The sequence below is a fragment of the Xiphophorus hellerii genome, chromosome 15 (genome assembly GCF_003331165.1).
Source record: "Xiphophorus hellerii strain 12219 chromosome 15, Xiphophorus_hellerii-4.1, whole genome shotgun sequence".
NCBI classification, from domain to species: Eukaryota; Metazoa; Chordata; class Actinopteri; order Cyprinodontiformes; family Poeciliidae; genus Xiphophorus; species Xiphophorus hellerii.
This window is the reverse complement of record NC_045686.1, coordinates 16,951,166-16,972,491: the sequence shown is the minus strand read 5'-3', so window position 1 is coordinate 16,972,491 and position 21,326 is coordinate 16,951,166. Positions and strand designations below refer to the sequence as shown.

Here is a 21,326-nt window from a genome sequence, read left to right as displayed (position 1 = left end):
CACAATTATTTTGCTCAGTAAACCCAACTGTTTACAAGACCTCATTTGTCCTGTAACTCTAGCTTTATTTTGATCTCATTCTGTAAAATTTCATGGCATTTTTATGACTAAAGCTTGGTCACATTATGTGACTAAAAGCTAAAAAGACAAATAGAGGTACAAACACCAGCTTCATTGTCCCTGCTGGTAATAAGGGTCCTCTTCGCTGACACACAACACAGTGATCTGAAGACTTGCCCGTGGCAGCTCCTCTTCTTCCCTCAGCCCTCCCCGTTCCCTCACTGTAGCATCCACTCCTTTCTATTTTGAGCCAGAGGGCTTTTGAAATAACTGTGTCCAACAGTGACAGCTGTAAGAAGAGTTCAAGTCTGGGGCAGAACAAGTCCGAACCACACCCTCCGCTGCCCATCAGATTAGAGCAGCATCAAGGCCAGGAATCTTCCAACAGGTGCTTATTAATCTCTGACTTAAACTTGTTCACACAGTAGCAGGCGTGGGCACTTTGGCGGTTACAATAGTTTGGCTATTCAATAGGCTCTATGTGATCATTAACACAGACTTTTTAGGAACTCTCCTACCCTGAATCCCCCCTAAGCTGTCATCGTCACATTCTCCTTCTCCTCCTCCTCCCCCCTCATTTATGCCTCGGTGGGTGTCGCCTTCATGCATGAAGCTGTGCCAGCATTCAGAAACATAAACTCAGGCTGCACAGATGGCTTTTTGGCATGTGGCGTTACTTTTCCCCTGCGTACCTCAGATCCCCAAGGGAGGAGTACAAAAGTATCATATATGTTATGACAGCATGTAAATGAGCAAATAATATGAGTCACTGCTACTACTCCTTCTGGAATTGTGGAGATGTAATTTTAGAATGAAAAGCATTTGGGCAACAAGAAGCAAAACTGAAATAATTTGACTTAATGTTTTATTTTTACACTGTGAGAATTGTGAAATGTGGACTTGAGATTGTGTAGAGAGAAGATGTTTGTCCCAGAGTTCAACATGTTCAGCAGGGCAAGAAAAGCTAAAAACCTTGTGAAAACGATGAAGCCGGTGGGAAAGTGTCATATTCACAGTCATACAATCCTGTACAGACATGGACTGAAGGAAGCCTTTATTACAAAAAAACCCCATAGAGATCACATTACAGTTTGGAAATGATGACAAAGGATAACAAATTCAACGTTTGGGAGTCCCCATCACAAAGCCCCGATCTCAGCCCCATAAAATAATTGTGTTCAGAGGTAAGAAGTTGTTTTGAATCAAGATAGTCCCGAAAACCCGATTCACTCAGTTACATCAGTTCTGTAAGGAGGAACGGAAAAACATTTACACAAACTGTCGTTAGAAGCTTGTGACTGGGTAAGAAAAGCATTTAACCCAAGTTATACTATGTATTTGCATAACTTGGCTGTACTGAATACAATTGAAATGTATGCAGGCTTATGAATATGAGAAAGGAAAAAGAAATAATTTGGGTAATCCTAGTTGACATAAGACAGGAAATTAATTAGTCTGACACTACAAAAAAAAAAAAATCCTGTTTCACCTCTCTTGTTTGGAGCTGGAAGGGATGTTGGGGTGTCTCTACCCTCTGTGCAGAAACCTGCCTGAGAGTCACTGCAGGGACAAGACACTGGGTGTTGTCAGAGACTCATCATCTCCTCTTCATCAACTTTTTTAACTGTTGTTCTCAGACACAACATGAATAGAAGAAGTTGTCCCATGATTTTCTACTTTATATATATATATATATATATATATATATATATATATATATATATATATATATATATATATATATATATATATATATATATATATATATATATTAATGTTTCTGACATCATGAGTTACCATTTATTGTATGTCACATTTTCAACATTGTAACTGAATGAAACAAAAACTGGAACAATTCTTAAGCACGCAACACCACCTGCTGGGCAAGATGTGTAATCGCAACTCAGGGCTTAAAAAATAAAAGACGGAAAGCGGTAAGAACCAATGCACAAGGACAAGAACATAATTGAATGAAACAGTTAAGACTTCATTTTCAATTTTCATTTTTTATTAATAAGTCTTTTAAATTAACACCTGTATTTAATTTTGTAAAACATATGCTGCGTCGGTTATGGTTACGTTAAAAAATGTTTCGTACTTATTAGAAATGCGTCTTTTGGAGGAAAAGTATAAGAAAGACTAAGATGAAAAATTTGGATTTGGGTGCTTTTGCGGTATAAATGAAGCCAGATTCCGCTGTGTTCAGTTAGGAAGCTGAGATCCCTGAAATAAGGAAGTGAAGCCACCTTATTTGAGGACTGTAGAGGTGAGGGAGTGGCCACCTGACACCTTCTGCTCCACTTTCTGACATTCTGTTCGACTTGATCGCTGCTGGAGGGATTTATATACTTTCCCCCCCTTTTATCAAGCTGTTGTCCTGGGAGAAGTTCAGTAGAATCAGGTAAGAGTCAAAATGAGTCGATGCCTCTGCTTTTCACCAACGAAAAGAATCTCATCTTAAAGTTGTTTACAAAAAGGGCAAAGTTTATGGACGTCCAGAAAAAAGGAATGAAAGTCGAAATGTTTTGGTTTTGTGCTCCGTTTCTGTCTAACTTTTTTCTCTTTTTTTTTTTTTTTAAATGTTGACTTTCTTCAGAAAAAAAAAGCAAACTTGCTTATAATCTCGCAACTTCTGTTGTGTGTTAGTATTGGTAAGCATTACTTATGGTGATTGTAACGGCGCAATGTGAAACTCGATGCGCTTTTTATAACCACAGAGGAAGAACTATGTTCATGAGCAAATCATGTCTGTGCAGGTGAGGAGGCAGCCAGGCGCATTCCAGGCCCTGGGGTCATAATGTTGCGATATATAGACCCCTTGCTATCTGTTCAGAGCAAAGGCATGGCTAAATGAGTTGTCTGGGTTTGGATATGCGCCTCCAGAATAACAGTTCTATATTAAGGATTAGGAATTTATCCTAGAAAGGAAAGATGAAGATCCTGACATGTGTTTTAACACTGGTTATCTCTGAAGTATCATTGATTTCTAGAAGCACCAAAGAAAGAAATCCTAAAAAGTGATAAGAAGGTCTGGCATACAGAGAACAGCGCTCTAAGTACCAAGAAGTGCCATCTGATTCTCTGTTAGGGTGGAACAGATGCTTGCACAGCCCGGGGTGCATGTCTTAACAGATATTTTTGTGTTTTTCTTTGCAACACTGAGCTGTACCTGGGAATAATAAGGACACTATACTGAGAGATAGAGCTTTCCCAGAGAGGCTCTACTCTGCTAAACAAATGGCGTTTTTATGCTGATGCAGTTAGGAATTTCAAAAACAATAAGAATCGCCTTCACGTTGCAGTTTCTAAAACAAACAAAAACACTAGTAGTGTTAATATGCACTAAGCAACGTGTTATTCCTCAGAAATGGTCGTGTTAGATTGTTTTTCTAGGCTGAAAATCCCCTTCAATTCATGTAGGACAACTTTTAAATATTTTACTGATTTAAAAAAACTTTATCACTTTTTTTGTAACCTGAAACTTTAATGTGTTTTTAAAAAAAGTACTTAAAAGGGAACACAAAAAGTTAGTGGTTTTCAAGCCTTTTTTGAATACTCAGAAACCTAATAAAATGTGGTATGTATTTGTATTTAACCCCTTTTACTCTTATGCCCCAAACTGCAGGCAGATCAGTGATAAAATTGTGGAGAAGTTTAAAGCAGCACTAAGTTATCAAACTGTCGCTCAACCTGTGGTGTCTCACATAACCTAGAAACTACAGCCTACGCTCCAGTTGCCTGGTTAGACTGGTTGTGTGTTGCAAGAAGCTGGTCCATCACATGCTGCGCTCCACACTGTATACATGAGCTTCCTCTTTCCTCAAGTCTTGTTTAATGTTCCTCCTTCTCTGTCGGCTGCTGAGGAATTTCACTCTCTTCTGTCACTGTTCCCTCATGAAGATACAGCATGTTTCAGTACAACATGACTGTTCACAACAAGGACACAGAGTACTTGGGACAAGTATTATCTATACAAAATGTCTGGTTGATGAATACCCCCACTCATTGTCCTTCTGACGTCTCTGTAGTAGAGAGATGTTGAAAGAGTTACTTCACACCACTTTGGTCTCGTAAGAAGAAGAAGAAGAAAAAACCTTCCTGGTAAACATTTGTTACCATAACAAGTATCAGCTAGAGATTAATAAATAAAGGCAGCATGTGCTAACTCTAAAGCCAGCAGGGCAGTTTTTTCACATCTTTGGGGAAAAAAACTTTGAAAAAACTTCAAATGCATTTTTAATAAACATTAGCAGTAGTCTTGTCAGTTTTTCCGATTAACTGGGGCACTTTTGTGTATCAAAATTAACAGAAAAATTGTGGTGTACTTACCAGATATAAATACAGTAGATTTAATATTTACTTTTTGTGAGCCCAAGTCTCATACAACAGTTAACTAAATCAGTTAAAAGGAACAAAGCAAAGGCCTTGCTTACAAGGAATGTCTGAATTCACAAATGATTATGTGTAACAAATTAATCATATTTTCAAATAAATTCTGGTTAAGAAGTTACTAGAGGAAATATCTGTTAACTGAACAAAGCAGGTGACAAATAGAAACAAAAAGAAACTTTATTTTCAGAAAAGCCAAGTTACTTTGCTTGACCTCCTAAAACAAAAACCAGAACTGAAAACCAAACATGGCATTCTGACACAACAGATTTTTAACTTTTATTTGAAGAAATAAACAGATGTGCTGATTATTTCTCATCTTTCTGCATAAGTTGCATAACTTTATATGTTGTCAGGCAGACATTTTCAATGTTAACGTCTCCCTCTTCTGACATTTCAACCAATATAAAATATAAAGTGTAAAAACACTCATAAGATGTTTATGATGCGTGTTTGATTTTTTTCATAGAAAACATAAATCTTCTTCATATCAGAAGTCATAGATATCCGATTAGTTAATATTACCATAAAAAACATTTCTGACAATGCTGGGAGAAAATAGCAACAGACATTATTATTGTTGTACAAATATTATGTTCTTTTTCCAAGCTGTGATAGCAAAAGCCCATAGAGTTCTATAACGATGATGATGATAAGGCTGATATTAAGCACTTACTATTAAGCACTTACTATTGTACATTCAGTATTGTCCATAATACAACTTTCCTGATGGCCTAAAAGTGTAAACTAAAAGAAAACTGCAAAGATATATTTGGAGCAACATTGAAATTTTAGCGCCTTGCTATAGGCTGTTAACATGCGTAGCTTGTAGCCTACTGAAGTATTTTCCCTATTTGAAATGACTTTAAGGATGTGGGAGTGTTTTATGTCCAAAAATACCAGCTTGGTACAACATTTTCCCTCTTCTTTGTAGAATTATTTTAATTTAGCCACATTGAAGGGTCATTACATAAGAGCCACCATGGTATACTGCCACTACTTTTAAAATAGAAGAATATCTACTATGGTAGTTTTATACCATATGCTATGCAATGAACACTGTTAAAAATGTCTTACCAGTTTTACTCACTATTCTGAGGTCCATCAAGCTGATTTTTTGTGTTTGTTTGTTCAGCAATGGTTTTGATCTTATAACCTTCCATTGGTACAATTTACAATTTTAATTTACAACCCGTCTTTCGATGCCCTTTGTTTTAGAGTTTAATTCTTGCCAATCCAACACAGGGAAACAAAGACACTCAACCATTCACACTAAGGACAATTTTGGAATAGTCAAATAATGTGAAATCATGTTTTGGACAGTGGGAAGAAGTGGGGGTTATCTTCTTAGGAGTAGGAGAGAACCTACTCATGGAGAACATGCAAACTACACGCAGAAAGACCAAGCAACAGTACATCCCTAGTTGTAAGGCAGGAGGGACAACAAACTCATCAACTGTGCACCATATGTACTTTTGCAAACGAGCCAGATATTGACATAATAAACTACACTTTTCCGTTCTTGCATCCACATTTTCTGCTCTGCTCTGTGTAAACAATTTCTTTCTTTTTCTTGGAGAAAAATATTCTGTTCTGCAGAATATTTTTGGCAGAACAGTTTTGGCAATGCTACAAACACTGGATCTGAGTGTTTACTCATTGTTTTTGTCAAGACCGTGTTCATACATCCCGCCTTCTTTGTGTATTAATCTGCAGGACAGTTAAAAAAAAAACGTAAAACCAGTTGCCAAAACCCCCCTGTTGGGCTACTCATACTCAGATGATGGTGCAACATTCTTTGCTCTCATCCTCTCAGCTTGTCTCCCTCTCCTGTCTTCCTTGTTGCACACACTCGCACACACAAACACGCCTACATGATCCTGCAGGGGAATTTGTGGCCCCAGGCTAACAAAACACAACCTAACAGTGGTGGAAGAGCCCTGAGAGAAACTAACACAACTCAGGCCGCTCACAGCGTCCTAACAGCGTGGAGCTTCTCAGTTATGACATTTAAAAGGCTCTTTCCTCACCAGCAGGGTTGTAAGGTGGGTTTTGGCAGAAATTTCGTGGTGAGCTTACATGTCTTTGCAAGATTGTTCCTCAACGTGCTGACTCAAAGAGTCGCAGGAAGTGTTCAGGCAGAGAGACTCTTAAAGTAAGTGCATTTTTAATAGCATGTTCCTTTTGCATTCACTGGAAGTGTGTTTTTAGACTGAGAAATACAATTCAAGGCAACAGTTTCAATATGTGTGTTTGTGTAGCAGTATGATAAAGATTTATTATCATTTTTACAATCACTGAGCCTAGCCATGTTTGTTTTAAACCAGGTGGTCAGAGGGTAATTTGCATCTGGGAATAGAGATTCAGAAATCCGTAGAGGCTGTTAACGAACGCTTAAGGACAGACGGCTTATTATGATTCTATGCTAGGAATAAATAACATTAAAAAAACTTGAATTTATTCCATGTGGTGAAATTTGTGTAAATCAGCAGAGAAGAGATAAAAGTGGTGCAAACTTAGTATTGTAACTTCACAAATGTACTAGCTAAGTACAGAATGTTACTCATGTAAGCTAAAGAAGAATAATTTAGTTACTTCTCCAAAACATCTTTAATGCTGTTATTGATGTGCTGTAATTAGTTTCCATCCTTAAATTGAATTGAAATTATATGTGGATAGGGCTTCACTTGCAAACAGTGCAGGGCCTTATTTTTTTTATCTTTATGAATCACTCCCTATCATTATATCTTGAACATTCCTCTCAGAAATGTGCTGTCCTCACATTTTTGTGCACACTTGTACGATTTGTAAACCATGGACGAAGTTTGAACTACGTAATTTAACAGATTTTTCTTGTCCAAGTAGTTTGTTCACACTTTTTCTGAAATTTCAAAAGCCACAAAAAAAACCCCCAAACAAATGGATTGATAAAAAAAAATACCAACAGAAAAAGTCAAAACTAAAAACTAACCCTTCTGAGAACCTAACATGGCATAGCTGCAGTGTAGCTACAGTTAGCTACACTGAAGACAGAGAATAGGCGATCCAGTTTAAATAAATAGCTCTATTTGCTCATAAGTCGTCCTGCAGCAAAGTAGAGAAGAGTTTCATTTCACACACAGTGTTCATATTGCAAATGAGTCACTCATGTGCCAAGCTGAAAAATGCTCAATGCTCATAACTAATCAGAGCCAGTAAGAGGGTCTTAGTGCGGTCAATCACGTTCAGCTGCTCAATGTAATAATGGCAGAGAAACAACCTAATGTTCTAGGGAAGCTGTTTACCTGCCGTGATCGGTGACCATGCACACAGATTCCGGTGTGGAGAACTAGCCATAGCGTAGCAAAGAGCTACGCTATGGCGCTCACACATACACAATGCATATATGTGTGAGCGGCACATACATGCGGGTGATTGGTAGTGTTATTAATGGTCTTAGCGCTCATTCTGGCTCTTGATTGTTTTTTCTGACTGGTACTGTTCTATTTCTGCAAATGGCAATAGGAGCCAAGGGAGAAGGTCAAGGAGCTTAATTTTTTTTTCTTCTGTTTCATGTTATACTGTCATAGTGACAGCTTTCACAAATATGTAAAAAAAAAAATACACTGTTTTTGCAGCCTTAATGACCAATTTTTACAGTTTGTCTGCAAAGAACGTTGATTTGGAGTTTAGTTACTCTTTCAGTGCCTTGCCCAGTGGCACATGTGAATGTAGCTGGCGGAATATAGAATCAATCCCACAACCTTCATTTTGCCTGTGAACTACTCTTCCCACTGAGCCCCAGTCATTACTAGAGATAATGGTAACATCGCTGCAGCTGGTGGTTTATTGTATTGTTTTTGTAGCGCATGCAGAGTTATTTTGAGAAAAGGCGGCCACTTCCATATTGTAATTCCAGCAGTGGTGAAAGATTAGTTGCAAATGAAAACTTGACTTCCTTGCTGAATTCCTTTATTGCTGGTCCAGCGCTGTTTCAGTTGACAAATTTTGCAGGTCCACACTTGACATCGCAAATATGAAAAGAATGCAATCCTTAGATCTTAGAAACAAAAGTTATGAATCATTGCACCCACAAGGCACAAGATCACAACGTGAATACGATATGAAAGATATAAAACATGACTGAATTTTCATGACAAACTGAGTCAGAGAACACAGTGTCCTTTGGTGGAATTGTCATTGGAAGTTTGTCTTTATTATTTTTTATTAATAGCAGTCTTTAAAACCTAATTATTTTGGTTGAATGTCTTCAGTTTTCCTTAAGTCAAATGCTTTCTTTTTTCTTTATTTGGTTGAAAGAATGATGCGGGCATGACGACGCCAACCCGGCTCTGACGATGTACGAGGTGATGTCTGGTGACACCTTGGCCTGGAAAGGAGCCAGTCCAAGACAAAGCAGCAGAGACCCCAGCCCCGAAAACGAGATTACTGGGGATGGAGGGCCAGTAAAAATCCTCAAAGTGTGCTTCTGCACCAACAACAACCTAGGAAAGAACTTTAAGCTGGTGAAGTGTGACAGCTCCTGGAAAATTCAGGTGAGACCGTCATTTTGCAGACATAGAAGTGCCAGAAAGTGGAGTTGAAGATGCTTCTGTGATTGTTTTGATAATAGTTTTTAGTACAAAGTGGTAAAGATCTGAAATCAGGGATTCTGCATAAGTCGTAAAACATTAAGGTTAGCTTTTTTGTCAATGACACCTCATAATTTGCTGCTCTACATAAAATTATAGATAATTCAAAGGATTAAAAAAAGAAAATCTGTAAGGAAAAAAAATGAAGATTGTCTTTAATTTTCCCTCAGGCTATCATTCGCTCAATCCTGATCAGCGGTCGATTGGGACCCAACGTTGAACTCTCAAAATGTTACGGTCTTATGCTGAAGCACTTAAAGTCCGAAGAACTTCACTGGCTCCACCCAGATCTGACCGTGGGTGAGGTTGAACAACGCTACGAGAGCCATCACGTGGAGGCCGAGTGGAGGTCCAGATAGGGTTTCAGGGCTTATTGTCGCAACAAATATTTTCCGTGATATGAGATTCAGAAATAAAGCATGTCTCCATAAAATACGTTTCTCCTCCTCTTGTTCGCAGATATGACCTTAGGATCAGATACATTCCAATCAATTTCCTGGAGAAGTTTAAAAATGACAGATCCACATTTCTTTACTTTTATCAGCAGGTACTGAACCTCTCCTCTCTCTCCATCTTTGATGTAGCACTCAGAAGTAAAATAATGGAACTATGTCTAACATTGATAAAAGAAAAGGAAATAAAGGCTGTTATAAATAAGGTTTTCAGTAACTATTTAATAATGCATGGTGAAGGGAGTGTTGTGGTGGCGCAGGAGCAAAGCATGACCCACGTATGGAGGCCCTAGTTCAGTTGCAGGTTCGATTCCTGGCCTGGCGACATTTGCTGCATGATTACCCTATTTGCTGTCGAACTACTTTCAAATCAAGGCCACTAGAGCCAACAAAACCTTAAAAAAGAAAAAAAAAATAATACACGGCAAAAATAGATTTATATTTAACTGTTAAGTTATAGCTCACATTTCTATTTTTCTGAGTGACAGCAGGTAATGTTTCATTACAGGTGCGTAGTGACTACATGCAGTGTCATGCCAACAAGGTCAGCGATGGGATGGCCCTGCAGCTTGGCTGTTTGGAGATCAGGTGAGTCACTGCATTCCTCAGCTCACAAGTCAATGAGTTATTTGAATTTGGTTGCATTACTTATGGGCTTAACCCCAGATGATTTGTTTACCTTTATGTTGTACATATATTGCATAACAGAAAACTACTGTTGAAATAACAGGGATTTGTCTATTTGTATCCAGCAGATACTAACATGTTACTCTGTGTTTGCAGGAGATTCTACAAAGACATGAATGCAAAAGGTCTTGAAAAGAAATCTAACTTTGAGCTGCTGGAGTGAGTTTTTACGCTCTGTTGTATCTGTTCTGAAGCATTTTTTTTTGTTTGTTTTTTTAGAAATGGCTCTCAAAATGTCCAAAGCAAAGTTTCAGGTTGTTGAAATCTGTGTGAATGTTACAAAACAGTGTTCTTTGTTATGTGAGTCAGATGCATAACAGTTTTTTTTTTCAACCAAGACAAAATATGGAAAGCAACAACAGAGGGGACTGTAAAAAATGTGCAACCTATACACAAACTGCTCTAATCAACAGAATGGAATGAAACACAAAGAAAAAAAAAAGCAACAAATAAGGGGTGCATATATGTTTACAATTATTTTAAAAATGAAAAGTAACTAGAAGGAATAGAAGACAAACTCTAAGAGACAAGATGATCTTGCTTCACTTATAATACAGAAACATGATCAGAAAACTATAAAGTCAAGAAGGATTAAAAAAGGATTTCTAAGTCAAAGAGCTATGGTGCCTTGCAAAAGTATTTGCATTCCTTAAGCTTCTCAGTTTTTCACTTAACAAATTGACCTTACGGACTTTACAGTATTGAAAGAAATACTGTAATTTTTGTACTTTTCATACATTCTGAACATTTTAGATTTCTAGATTTTAAAACAAGTCATAGACCATTTATAAGTTTCCTTTACTTTGTGATCATGCCCTACTTTGTGTTGATCTCCTGTATAAAATTGCTCCAATATAGATTAACACATATGGCGGTAATGTGACAAAATGTGAAAAAGTTTAAGCAGTATGGATACCTTTTGCTAGGCTGTGTACATCCTCGACAGACTGACTCACCCAGATTTAGAAAAACATCTTGTTTACAATGTTTTAGTTAATCCAGGTACTTAGTTAATGTTTTAAATTCAGGGTATATGTATGTGTCCTTTAGAAAAGAAGTTGGCCTGGACCTTTTTTTCCCTCAGCAACTGATAAACAGCATGAAGGTAAACCTCTATCCCAAATACTTGTCTTTTATCTACAGGCACCATCGGAGAAGATTTCTTTTTGTCTTTTTGCTGAAAGTTATACTTTTGATGTCTGTTTGTGATTGTGGTCCAGCCTAAGCAGCTACGGAAGATGATCCAGCAAACATTTCAACAGTATGCAACCCTAAAGGAGGATGACTGCATGATCAAGTTTTTTGAGACCCTCAAGACATTTACCAACTTCGATGAAGAGGTCTTTCCATGTGAACTTGTGGTGAGTTGCTGTAAATAACTTCTCATAAAATCTATGACCCTCCAGACACACTTTGTTAATGTTTTCGTCACAAACCTTTGTGTTCATCACCAGCAAGGTTGGAGTTTGTCTGTAGAGCTGGTCATTGGAGGAAGGGGCATTCGTCAACGTTCTCAGAAGGATTCAGCAGTAAGAGAAAAGCTGTTTTTACATTTCCTAGCTTGTTTCATACCATAAATATAGATTTTGTTTTCTATTTGCAGGCCATTTTCAGCATTGTAATGTTCTATTTTGGTGCTTAGTTGCTGCATCAACAATTAACATTCCTAATTTCTTCTGGTGCTTAACAGATTTTAGTGTTTTCTGTTCCACTGATCACCAAGAGGATTTCTATTTTAGCAACTATGTTATTTGTTTTTTGTATCTGTGAAACGGTAACTAAATTAACATATCAGCAGCTCTAAATTTTAATTAAATAAAGGAAGAGGGTTTAAGTAAAACGTGTCACTTTTGCTTATGGGGTGAAAGCAATGGACAAAAGGAGGGAGAAACAGTGATGTGCAGCTTCAGACTTCACAACAAGTGGCTAAAAGTTCAGTTCACACAGATTAAAAGGCAATTAATAGTTCACAAATTAATAATTCAGTGTTACCTAATGCTCCACGCAGGATTTGGGTGTTCCTTTGTCAATTTCTTGTGAGATAACTTTTGAAAACGTTTTGTTAAATATCAGTGGAAGATGGTTCAGTAAGCATTATTCACTGTTTCAGTATGTCGCTTTTGGCCATTTTTTAATTGTCTCGTTTTGTGTAAACTAATATGCAGTGCGTTAAAATATGGCCTTAAAACGTTGCACCACATTTTTGTGCTTTTCTTTGACAAAAAGCAAATAAAAAATCTAAAAATGTAACCCAAAAGCTGCCCATTCAAACTAATTAAATAGAAATACTTCATTATGCATATCATGAGAAGTATCTGTTGTTTACAGTTATCAGTAATAATGTCTCATATCAAAGAATTCTCATCATAATTGAACCTACCTGTCGTTTTGTGCCACAGGCTTTGTTCCTTACTGATTTCAAACAGATAAAGAAAATCCAGTGCTTGCCGCAGACCAATGATAAGGCTCTCCTTAACATCAGCGTCGAAGGTGCCAAACAAGTAAGTGCAGCAAAAAAGCTATTTCTAAAACTTCCTTATATTAGTGCTTAATATAAATACAACCAGTGGGGAAACAAAAATCAAAGGATCTTGTTTAGATTTGTATGTTATCTTCTTTAACAGAACCTGTCTATCAGTGTGGCTTCGGTTCCGATAGCAGAAAACATGATGGATCTCATTGATGGATACTGCCGCCTGGAAAATGACACAGACGACAGTGTTATTTACCGACCAAACAAAGGTGTGCTTATCTTACAATTGCCTCTCAATGGACAGCGGTATTACAAATTATCTACAAATTGTAAACAAATGTTCTTAAAACCTTTTCAATCTAGATGCCAAGTCTGCACAGGTGTCCCTACCCGACATCCCTACAAGGTGAGATGTTTTACTGGATTACTCACTTGACACTTAGAAGACACAATACAAATTCTGACTAATCTTGTTTTGTTTGTTCTCTCAAAAAGCACGGACATCAACTCAGCTAGACACAGCATGGGTGAGCAAAAAACTTCAGATTTTCTCAAGCATATATTTCTTCTGTGTAATTCTTTTAGAAATAAATACACAATGTCTTTGTTGATTCAAAGTGCCTCTCCATTTGGATTTTCAGGTTCTGATATTTACTGTGAGATTCTTGATGAGAGGCCAAAATCAGGTTTGTCTGAAGCTGTTACACTTATCTCTGCTTAAAATAATAGCAATTGAAACTCGTTTTCGATCATTAATACGGTCCTATATTGGTCCGTAGCTGTGAAATATGGGATTGATAGAAATGACATCGTTCTGGGGCGAATCCTTGGCGAAGGCTTCTTTGGAGAAGTTTATGATGGAGTGTACAAAAGAGCTGTAAGTTGCTATTTAGACTTTACAGACATCTGGAAAACAAATAAATATGATGTGTTTGTTGTTGTTTTGGACAGAACGGCGAAAGAGTTAATGTGGCAGTCAAGACCTGCAAGGACTGCTCATCTGAGGTGATGGAGAAATTCATGAGTGAAGCAGGTACGAGGGCCTGCCTTGGCTGTAAAACAACAGAAGAAGCAATGCGGGTGAGAGCAACATTTAACATGTACGAACTTTGCTTGGCAGTTATTATGAAGAACCTCGATCATCCTCACATCGTCAAGCTGATTGGCGTCATAGAGGATAATCCTGTGTGGATCGTTATGGAGCTTTACCAGTACGGAGAGGTTTGTCCCCAGTCACTGCTTCTTTCTTAAACTGTTCATGTAGTTTGATTCATGTAGTTTTGCCTGATGCTATATAGAAAAAAGGTACCTGAGTGGTTAAATTATCGACATTTTTACAGCTCGGTAGATACCTGACTCAGAACCAAAACAAACTGACAAACACAACCCTGGTGCTGTTCAGCCTGCAGATCTGCAAAGCCCTCGTCTATCTCGGGGGGTGCAACGTGGTGCACAGGTGAGAAAAGGATTAAAAGATGAACATAAATACATGTTCTTCTTCTTTACAAGTTCGAAAGGTGTGTCTTTCTGCATGCAGTTAGTATATTTGGTAACACTTTATTTGACAGGTTGTGAATAAGACTGTCATGACACTGTCATAAACATGACATAACAACCTGTCTATTTTGTTATAAATGTATTACTGATTACACTTTAAAAATTATGTAACTTTATGTTATAAAAGCTAAAGTTTAATCAGTAATACTTTTATAAAAAATTTGTCAGATCATGATTTCTTGGTTAATGTCAAGTTGTTATAACAAAGACATTTTGAATAATGTCAACTTTGTATTAAAAGTGTCATGATATACCGAATGACACTTTATGACAACAGTCATAAATATTCATGAAGACTTACTCATGTTAATGACAGGTGTTATGTCATGTTTATGACGGTGTCATGACAGTCTTATTCACAACCCGTCAAATAAAGTGTTACCGTATATTTAAACTTTTTGTGATAGTGTGTGTCAGTTTTACATGTCAGTTCCTCAGAATATCAGAAACCTAAATTAAGGCAAAAAGATAAGAAAGTCAATAAACTATAGCGTAAAACCTCACAAAGCTACACAAGAGAAAAGCTAGATGGCACTGTGGCTTAACCTTAGATACTGTCATCAGCTTCATGGTCATTTTTAAAAAAAAGGTTTTTAATATTGATATGTAAGAATTGTGGCATATAACCATGTAAAGTCAAAAAATGGGTGTTTGGCATCAATCCAGTTTGTAACCCCTTCAGGTCAGCATTTCTAATAAATTTTAGATTTACAGATCTGAAGGAGTTGGAGGAGTCCTTGTAGTTCTTGAACTAACTTCACAAACAGAACAATTAGCTACTATAGCTAAATCAGAAACCAAAACTTTTGTTTATAATTTCATCTTATCTGATGCCCAAACTCAAAAATAGAGTGAAAAAAGGATTTTTAAAATGAACTATCATGTATTTTTTTCAGTTAATATGCAGGTGAAAGCAGGGTTTGTATGGAACATGAAATGATAAACTTGTGCTCTCTATACTGTGCTTTATTTTTCTGCATAGGTGAAAATAAATAGGCAAAGAAAAAAAATCTCATGATTTTCGAATAGTTCCCACAAGTAGCCACTTATATTTCATCAACTTCTACCCAGGATGTTGTAGTGATCATTATTCATATCTCGTGACCATATGTGAAAATCTGAGCCTAGACGAGTCTGTAAATGAAGAGCTTTGGCTTTTTTGTTTTCTCAACGTTTAACACAACACACCGAATCAGTGTCTCCATTACTGCAGACAAGGCCCGGATCAGTCTATCCATCATAAACCAGATCCTGATGGAACCAAACTTAGCAAACACATAAAAAATAAGAAGAAGTCCCAAACTACAATAATGTTGCTTTTGTCAGGGATTACAGAACATCAGTTAAAAATATCAATGAAATAATTACCATGACGATGTAATAAGAATTGTAAAACTTTTGTCCTTGAAGTTAAAATACTGAACCGTGAGGCAGAACAATTGAGTCAGTCACGCTACTGGAAGTAAAAAAGCTAAATGTTATCAGTAGAGGCCAGGCAGCCTTTCACGGCTCCAAGCTTCTGTGAAGAGAAAACATTGGCAAGAAGAAATGTTCACATGCCTAAAAAATTTAAACATTCCTTTCTCCCTGTTTTGATCCAGTCAATCTGAAGGTGAATTTTTTCTTCCTCATGGACAAGCTTCTCATTGATCCAAATATTTGTTTAATGATATTCCTCCTAGGTCCTCCTGCCAGGACCTATTCCAGTTGCGTTTTCATCTTTTGTTTTTCATTTGCGTTCAGGGATATTGCTGTTCGGAACGTGTTAGTTGCAAGCCCAGAATGTGTGAAGCTTGGAGACTTTGGTCTGTCGAGATACATTGAGGATGAAGAATACTATAAAGGTAACAGAGAAGATGATACAAAGATTTCTGTCAGAAGATCCGGGTGGTTAATCTAAAGTATAGCCTTTGACCTTTTGCACAATGTGGCTCAGCATGATCTAATGGTGATTTCTCCACAGCTTCTGTTACTCGATTACCAATCAAGTGGATGGCCCCAGAATCCATAAACTTTAGACGTTTCACCTCAGCTAGCGATGTCTGGATGTTTGGTGAGCTCAGACACATTTTCAGATTTCCTTTATAATCCTCTTATTTATATCAATAATGCTTAAAGCTTATCTTTGTCATCCTATCTCATGGATTACAGAGTGACAATGTCTGATCTTATATTCTTATGTCTTGTGTGCATTTCTCTGCAGCTGTGTGTATGTGGGAGATCATGAGCCAAGGGCAGCAGCCGTTTTTCTGGCTGGAGAACAGGGACGTCATCAACCAGCTGGAGCAGGGCATCAGATTGCCCAAACCAGAGAACTGCCCTCCAGCTCTTTACTCACTCATGACTCGCTGCTGGTCCTACGATCCCGGAGAGAGACCCAGCTTCACTGAGCTTGTGATCAAGATCAGGTATTTATTTGAAAAAAATGAACAAAGATGCCCAAAGAGAAACACTTATCTTTTCACGATCTCCTTCTCTATGATTTGTGATTGTTTATAAAAATGAAGAGAATATTTTTTTTCTGTTAAGAAAAACAGAGCAATTTTCTGTTCAATTAAAATATTTTTATTTTATGAACAATATGTTTATTTTATGAACAATGATTAAAAAAAAAAACAATAATTCATAGAAACATAAAATTCACATGTAAATGAAATATAAAAACAAGTTATAAACTCTGACAAGAAATGACAGATATCAGATAAATGTATTGTACTGATAATGTATATTTATTTTACTACATAGTGTTGTAATATACAGTACAGACCAAAAGTTTGGACACACAGTCCAAAGTTTGGACACACAGTTGTGTCCAAACTTTTGGTCTGTACTGTAGTTTCAACTAAAGCTAATACTTGTTTTGGGTATTTAATGTTTCCCAACCCTGGTCCTCAAGTCGCATTGCCCTGCATGTTTTAGGTATTTTCTTGCTTCAGTCCAGCTGATTTCAATTGATGACTGATTAACAGGCATTTGTTGAACTGCAATCAGTTGAATCAGGCACATTAAAGCAGGGAAACCTCTAAAACATGTAGGACAGTGTGCCTTGAGGACCAGGGTTGGGAAACACTGATTTAAGAGACCGACTACACGATACAAACATTTGCAATGTCCATGAGAGGTTACTTGCTGTCTGTTGTTTACATTTTTCATCATGTAAACCACTTCAAATTGCCACAGTTCTCAAATGTGCTATACAATAAACTTGAGGATCAAAAATACACACCTGTGGAACTCCAGTAGAACTACTAACTTTGTCTGATTTTAAATTACAAATGGAAACTAAAGATCAGTACCTAGTTTAAGTACAGTAACATAAAGCTAGCTGAAAAGGTTTTGTATGGCCAACTGTATCCAAGGTCAAAATCTTGTCTTTCCTTAACAGCTTCCCATCAGAATTCATCTATAGGAACATAAATTGAGATATGGGTCTTGTGTCTAAATGTTTAAGAAATAAAAATAGGTCATGCAGCTATTGACATTTCTTCCCCAGAGGTAATATTACTCACTCATCCATTTACTTTGAATCTCTTTTATTCAATTTTCAATAGTTGTACAATTGTATGTAAACCGATCATGTTACAAAAAACGTCTCAAGTTGGAACTTCAAAGGTCACTTCAGTTTACAAGGTCATAATCCCGACGTGTCTTTCAGTGACGTCCACAAGATGGAGAAGGAGCTGGACGCAGAGAGAGAAAGAGACAGAGCACGCGGCACCAAATTTCTGGAACCAAAGGTCAACTTTGCAGATGCTCCCCCCAAGGTATAAAAACTTGTTCATTTTATTTTGTTTTAACATATTATATACTGTACATATATATATATATATATATATATATATATACATATATATATATATATAAAATGTCTGGTTTAATGCATTCACTTACCTTTTTTACCCTTTACTGAAGCCCTCAAGGATGAAGCCAAGCCGATTTGGGAACACCCTCAGTATCGGTCTACATATTCAGGTGTGTAAGTTCAGGCAAATAACCCTAGGATATTTACAGGATTTTTACAGTCTGACTGATCTGTTTGTGTGTCTGTGCAGCTGAATGAAGCTCTTTGTGCCAGCTCACCAGACCTGGCCAGCCCGTGTGAATACCAGTCCCCGATTGACTCCAGAAACACGCTCGCTCTGCCGGATAGGTCTCCCCGTCGCCGCAGTATGGGGGTAAGATCACAATATCAAAGCTTACTTCTGACATGCAATAAATGCCCTCCAGTTAGAGTTAAAATAAACTATCATCTCTGTATTAGGAGAGTGAGTTGATTCGAATGGAGCCAAACAATAAGGAGGACGCCCAGCGGCTGTGGCAGAGAGAACGGCAACACATGCAGGAGACTATGCGACTCCAGAAAGAGCAGATGATGGAGGATAAGAAGTGGCTGCAGAAGGAGGAGAGACTCCTGGTGGGAAACAGAGCATCATTAGCTTTAGTCAACCCCCTCTCTGTGTCCCTGTGTCCCTCTTCTCACCAATTCAATGTTACCCTCGAACCTGAGTGGAACAAGGCACCTTTAAATAGAATAAAAACTTTTGTTCAACCTCGACGCCCCACAAGCATTAAGCTGAATGTTCCCCTGATAACAGTGGAAAAGAAAGGCCCCATGTCTTTATTCTGTAAAATGAACCTGCCTGTTCTTTTGCAGGACCCCATGGGACAAGATGACGTTGCCATTTCAGAGGTAAATGTCCATGTGTACAAAATAAAATTCCAGTGAGATTAAATAAAGACAGCAGGTAGTAACTTCAGACTGTTTACCACACGCTTGCTAAATGAATATGCAGCGAAGTGAGAAAGCATGTTAGTTTTGTTACGTACCAGAACACAAAAGTGCATAATTGTGAAGATAAATCACTTTTCTCCGAAATGACAGCTGCAAGTCTTAGGTTGCAGTTGTGCCATGCTCTTCCGTTTTGGATGAAAACTTTTACACTTATCCACTTTTTGTAGGTTTACAAAACCCAAAGATGATTATAACTTGACAAGGTCTAGAGATGTACATAATTCTTTTGCAAAGTTCTGTATAACAAAGATAGGTTACATTCTTTAGGTATGCTGACATTTTTTGTGAATAACTGGAACCAAAGATTCTGCCAGTAAAATTACAAAATTAACAACTTGGTAAAAGTTTTTTTTTCCTCTTGTCGGATGCACACATTAGGAACTGCTTAAGTTGACATGTTTTTTTTATTCACGTTTACTTTCTATACTTATCTGATCATCTTCATGTTTGTTTTTTTCTCTTTGTAGCCAACTGAAGATGAGAGTGAGCATGGTAAGGACTAAGACAAATTACTGTTTTACAATCAATTGTTTTTCTTTTGTTGTCTTGTAACAAATCTGTCTTCTCACACAGTACCGCCTGAGAAACCCCCACGACTCAAAACACAGGTAAGTAGACAGTCGTACCCTTATTAAGTTTTTTATGGTCATTCAAACAGATTAATAAGCTTTTCCTGAATAAATATTTTAACAATTAATATTCCACTTTAGGCTGCTCCCACAGCAGAGATCGACCGTTCTGATGATAAAGTATACCAGTACGTTATGGACTTGGTCAAAGTTGTTGTCCAACTCAAGAATGACATCACTGAGCTGCAACCAGAACAATATATCTCCATTGTCAAGGTACACTGAGACAAATTACCTGCCCTCCACCTCCGCTTTGTAGGTCGTTGCTGTTTTATTGGCCAATTTAAAATGCAGAGGGAAACCTCCTGAGTCACAGAGCTGATTCATTTTCTTTATTGATCTATCCTCACAGTCTGTTGGGATGGCCTTACGAGATCTGATCCGCAGTGTGGATGATGTGCTGCCGAGTTTACACGAGTCGATCAGGACTGAGGTATTGCTTTATTGTACATAGGATTCAAACACACTGCTAATATCCTTACCTTGAATGCACAGGGGCAGGATTCTGTAAATAAACACCAAATTAAAATGAAGCCAGCTTTTATTTGATCAGATTCATTCCGTCGTTTTCAGATTGAAGGTACCCAGAAGCTTCTCAACAACGACATGGCCGAGCTGATCAGCAAAATGCGCCTGGCCCAGCAGAACTCCATCACATCTTTAAAGGAGGAGTGCAAAAAACAGATGCTGACTGCTGCACACACTCTGGCCATGGACAGCAAGAACATGTTGGATGCTGTGGACCAAGCAAGAGTCAGAGCTAATATAGCCAAACCAGCTGCACCAGAGTGAACTTTGTTTTTTTCTTTATTTTTTTTTAACTGACTTTTTTCTTGTCTCTCTGAAATAACATTTGGACCTCATCAGACAGTTTGGTTTTGGTAAATATGAGCCAAAGGCAGCCTCTGGTTCTTTGGGGAACCATCAGTGTGTAAATGAGTGATGTGTTAAGTGACACTGTCACGAAAAATCAAAAATCCACACTATTTGATATGATATTCTTAAAAATTGCATAAAATAGACTTACGTACATTAAGTACTTAATTACTTAACACTGATGACTCAGTGTCATTCTGATGACCCACACTGAGCTGGGTCATTCTGATGAGTCCATTATGAAATCAAAGTCTATGATGAGACATTTATGTTAAGTTGGAAATTAAAAATCTTTGTAAATACATAATGTGTCCTTTCTTTAACCCTTGATAGCCACAAAACTAAAGGTTTTACTTTTCTAAAGAAAACATAGTCCTACTAGAAGACCAGAGAATAGTGTAACCTGTTAACCCAAACATTTTATTTTGGGTGTGGCCAGTGTTTGTCTTTTTCATGACACAGAACAAGAGTAAAATAAGAAAAGACAGTAGATAGATAATCTGCGGGGGAAAAAACGAGCTCCTCTTACTTCTCCTGCTGCTGAAATACGCCGCTCCCACTTCAGAAACAACTGGTCAGATCAAGGAAGAATGTCTTATCAATGTCAATCATGCTCATGTACATGTTGCTCACAGAGGAGCTGATGGAAATGATGGCTAAGCGAAAACAAACAAAAAAGTAAACCAAGGGGAAGGATGTCAACCAGAGAAAAATGAGAGAAATAACAACATGACAGGAACTAAATGGTTAAAAAGAAAACAGAGTCAAATACCTTATAAT

General features: G+C 37.5%; 1 protein-coding gene across 3 annotated transcripts; it reads left to right on the top strand.

The window, feature by feature from the left end:
• Positions 1–2,330: 2,330 nt before the first annotated feature.
• ptk2bb (protein tyrosine kinase 2 beta, b) lies at positions 2,331–20,850 on the top strand. Of its 3 annotated transcripts, XM_032585409.1 has the most exons (31): positions 2,331–2,461; positions 8,749–8,984; positions 9,251–9,429; positions 9,540–9,627; positions 10,041–10,120; positions 10,316–10,378; positions 11,270–11,324; positions 11,440–11,580; positions 11,674–11,748; positions 12,619–12,720; positions 12,844–12,961; positions 13,056–13,098; positions 13,188–13,219; positions 13,334–13,378; positions 13,472–13,569; positions 13,644–13,725; positions 13,813–13,913; positions 14,033–14,148; positions 15,993–16,093; positions 16,213–16,302; positions 16,453–16,657; positions 17,905–18,013; positions 18,162–18,221; positions 18,302–18,424; positions 18,511–18,663; positions 18,904–18,939; positions 19,509–19,533; positions 19,615–19,649; positions 19,752–19,886; positions 20,023–20,103; positions 20,244–20,850. In XM_032585409.1, exons 2-31 carry the CDS (start codon positions 8,787–8,789, stop codon positions 20,460–20,462), a joined length of 2,988 nt encoding a protein of 995 aa, XP_032441300.1. In that variant the 5' UTR covers positions 2,331–2,461; positions 8,749–8,786; the 3' UTR covers positions 20,463–20,850. The 3 variants fall into 3 exon arrangements, with proteins under 3 accessions (XP_032441300.1, XP_032441298.1, XP_032441299.1); XM_032585407.1 differs by having other exon boundaries at positions 18,511–18,939; XM_032585408.1 differs by lacking the exon at positions 2,331–2,461 and adding an exon at positions 6,381–6,604 and having other exon boundaries at positions 18,511–18,939.
• The last annotated feature ends 476 nt before the right edge of the window (positions 20,851–21,326 follow it).

What these genes read in the sequence shown, in the direction of transcription:
- ptk2bb (XM_032585407.1), top strand. Translation starts at nt 8,787, where the DNA reads ATGTACGAGGTGATGTCTGGTGACACCTTGGCCTGGAAAGGAGCCAGT. An exon ending in CTTGGCTGTTTGGAGATCAG is followed by an intron (nt 10,121 to 10,315) that starts GTGAGTCACTGC and finishes CTGTGTTTGCAG; the next exon opens with GAGATTCTACAAAGACATGA. An exon ending in GAAATTCATGAGTGAAGCAG is followed by an intron (nt 13,726 to 13,812) that starts GTACGAGGGCCT and finishes TTTGCTTGGCAG; the next exon opens with TTATTATGAAGAACCTCGAT.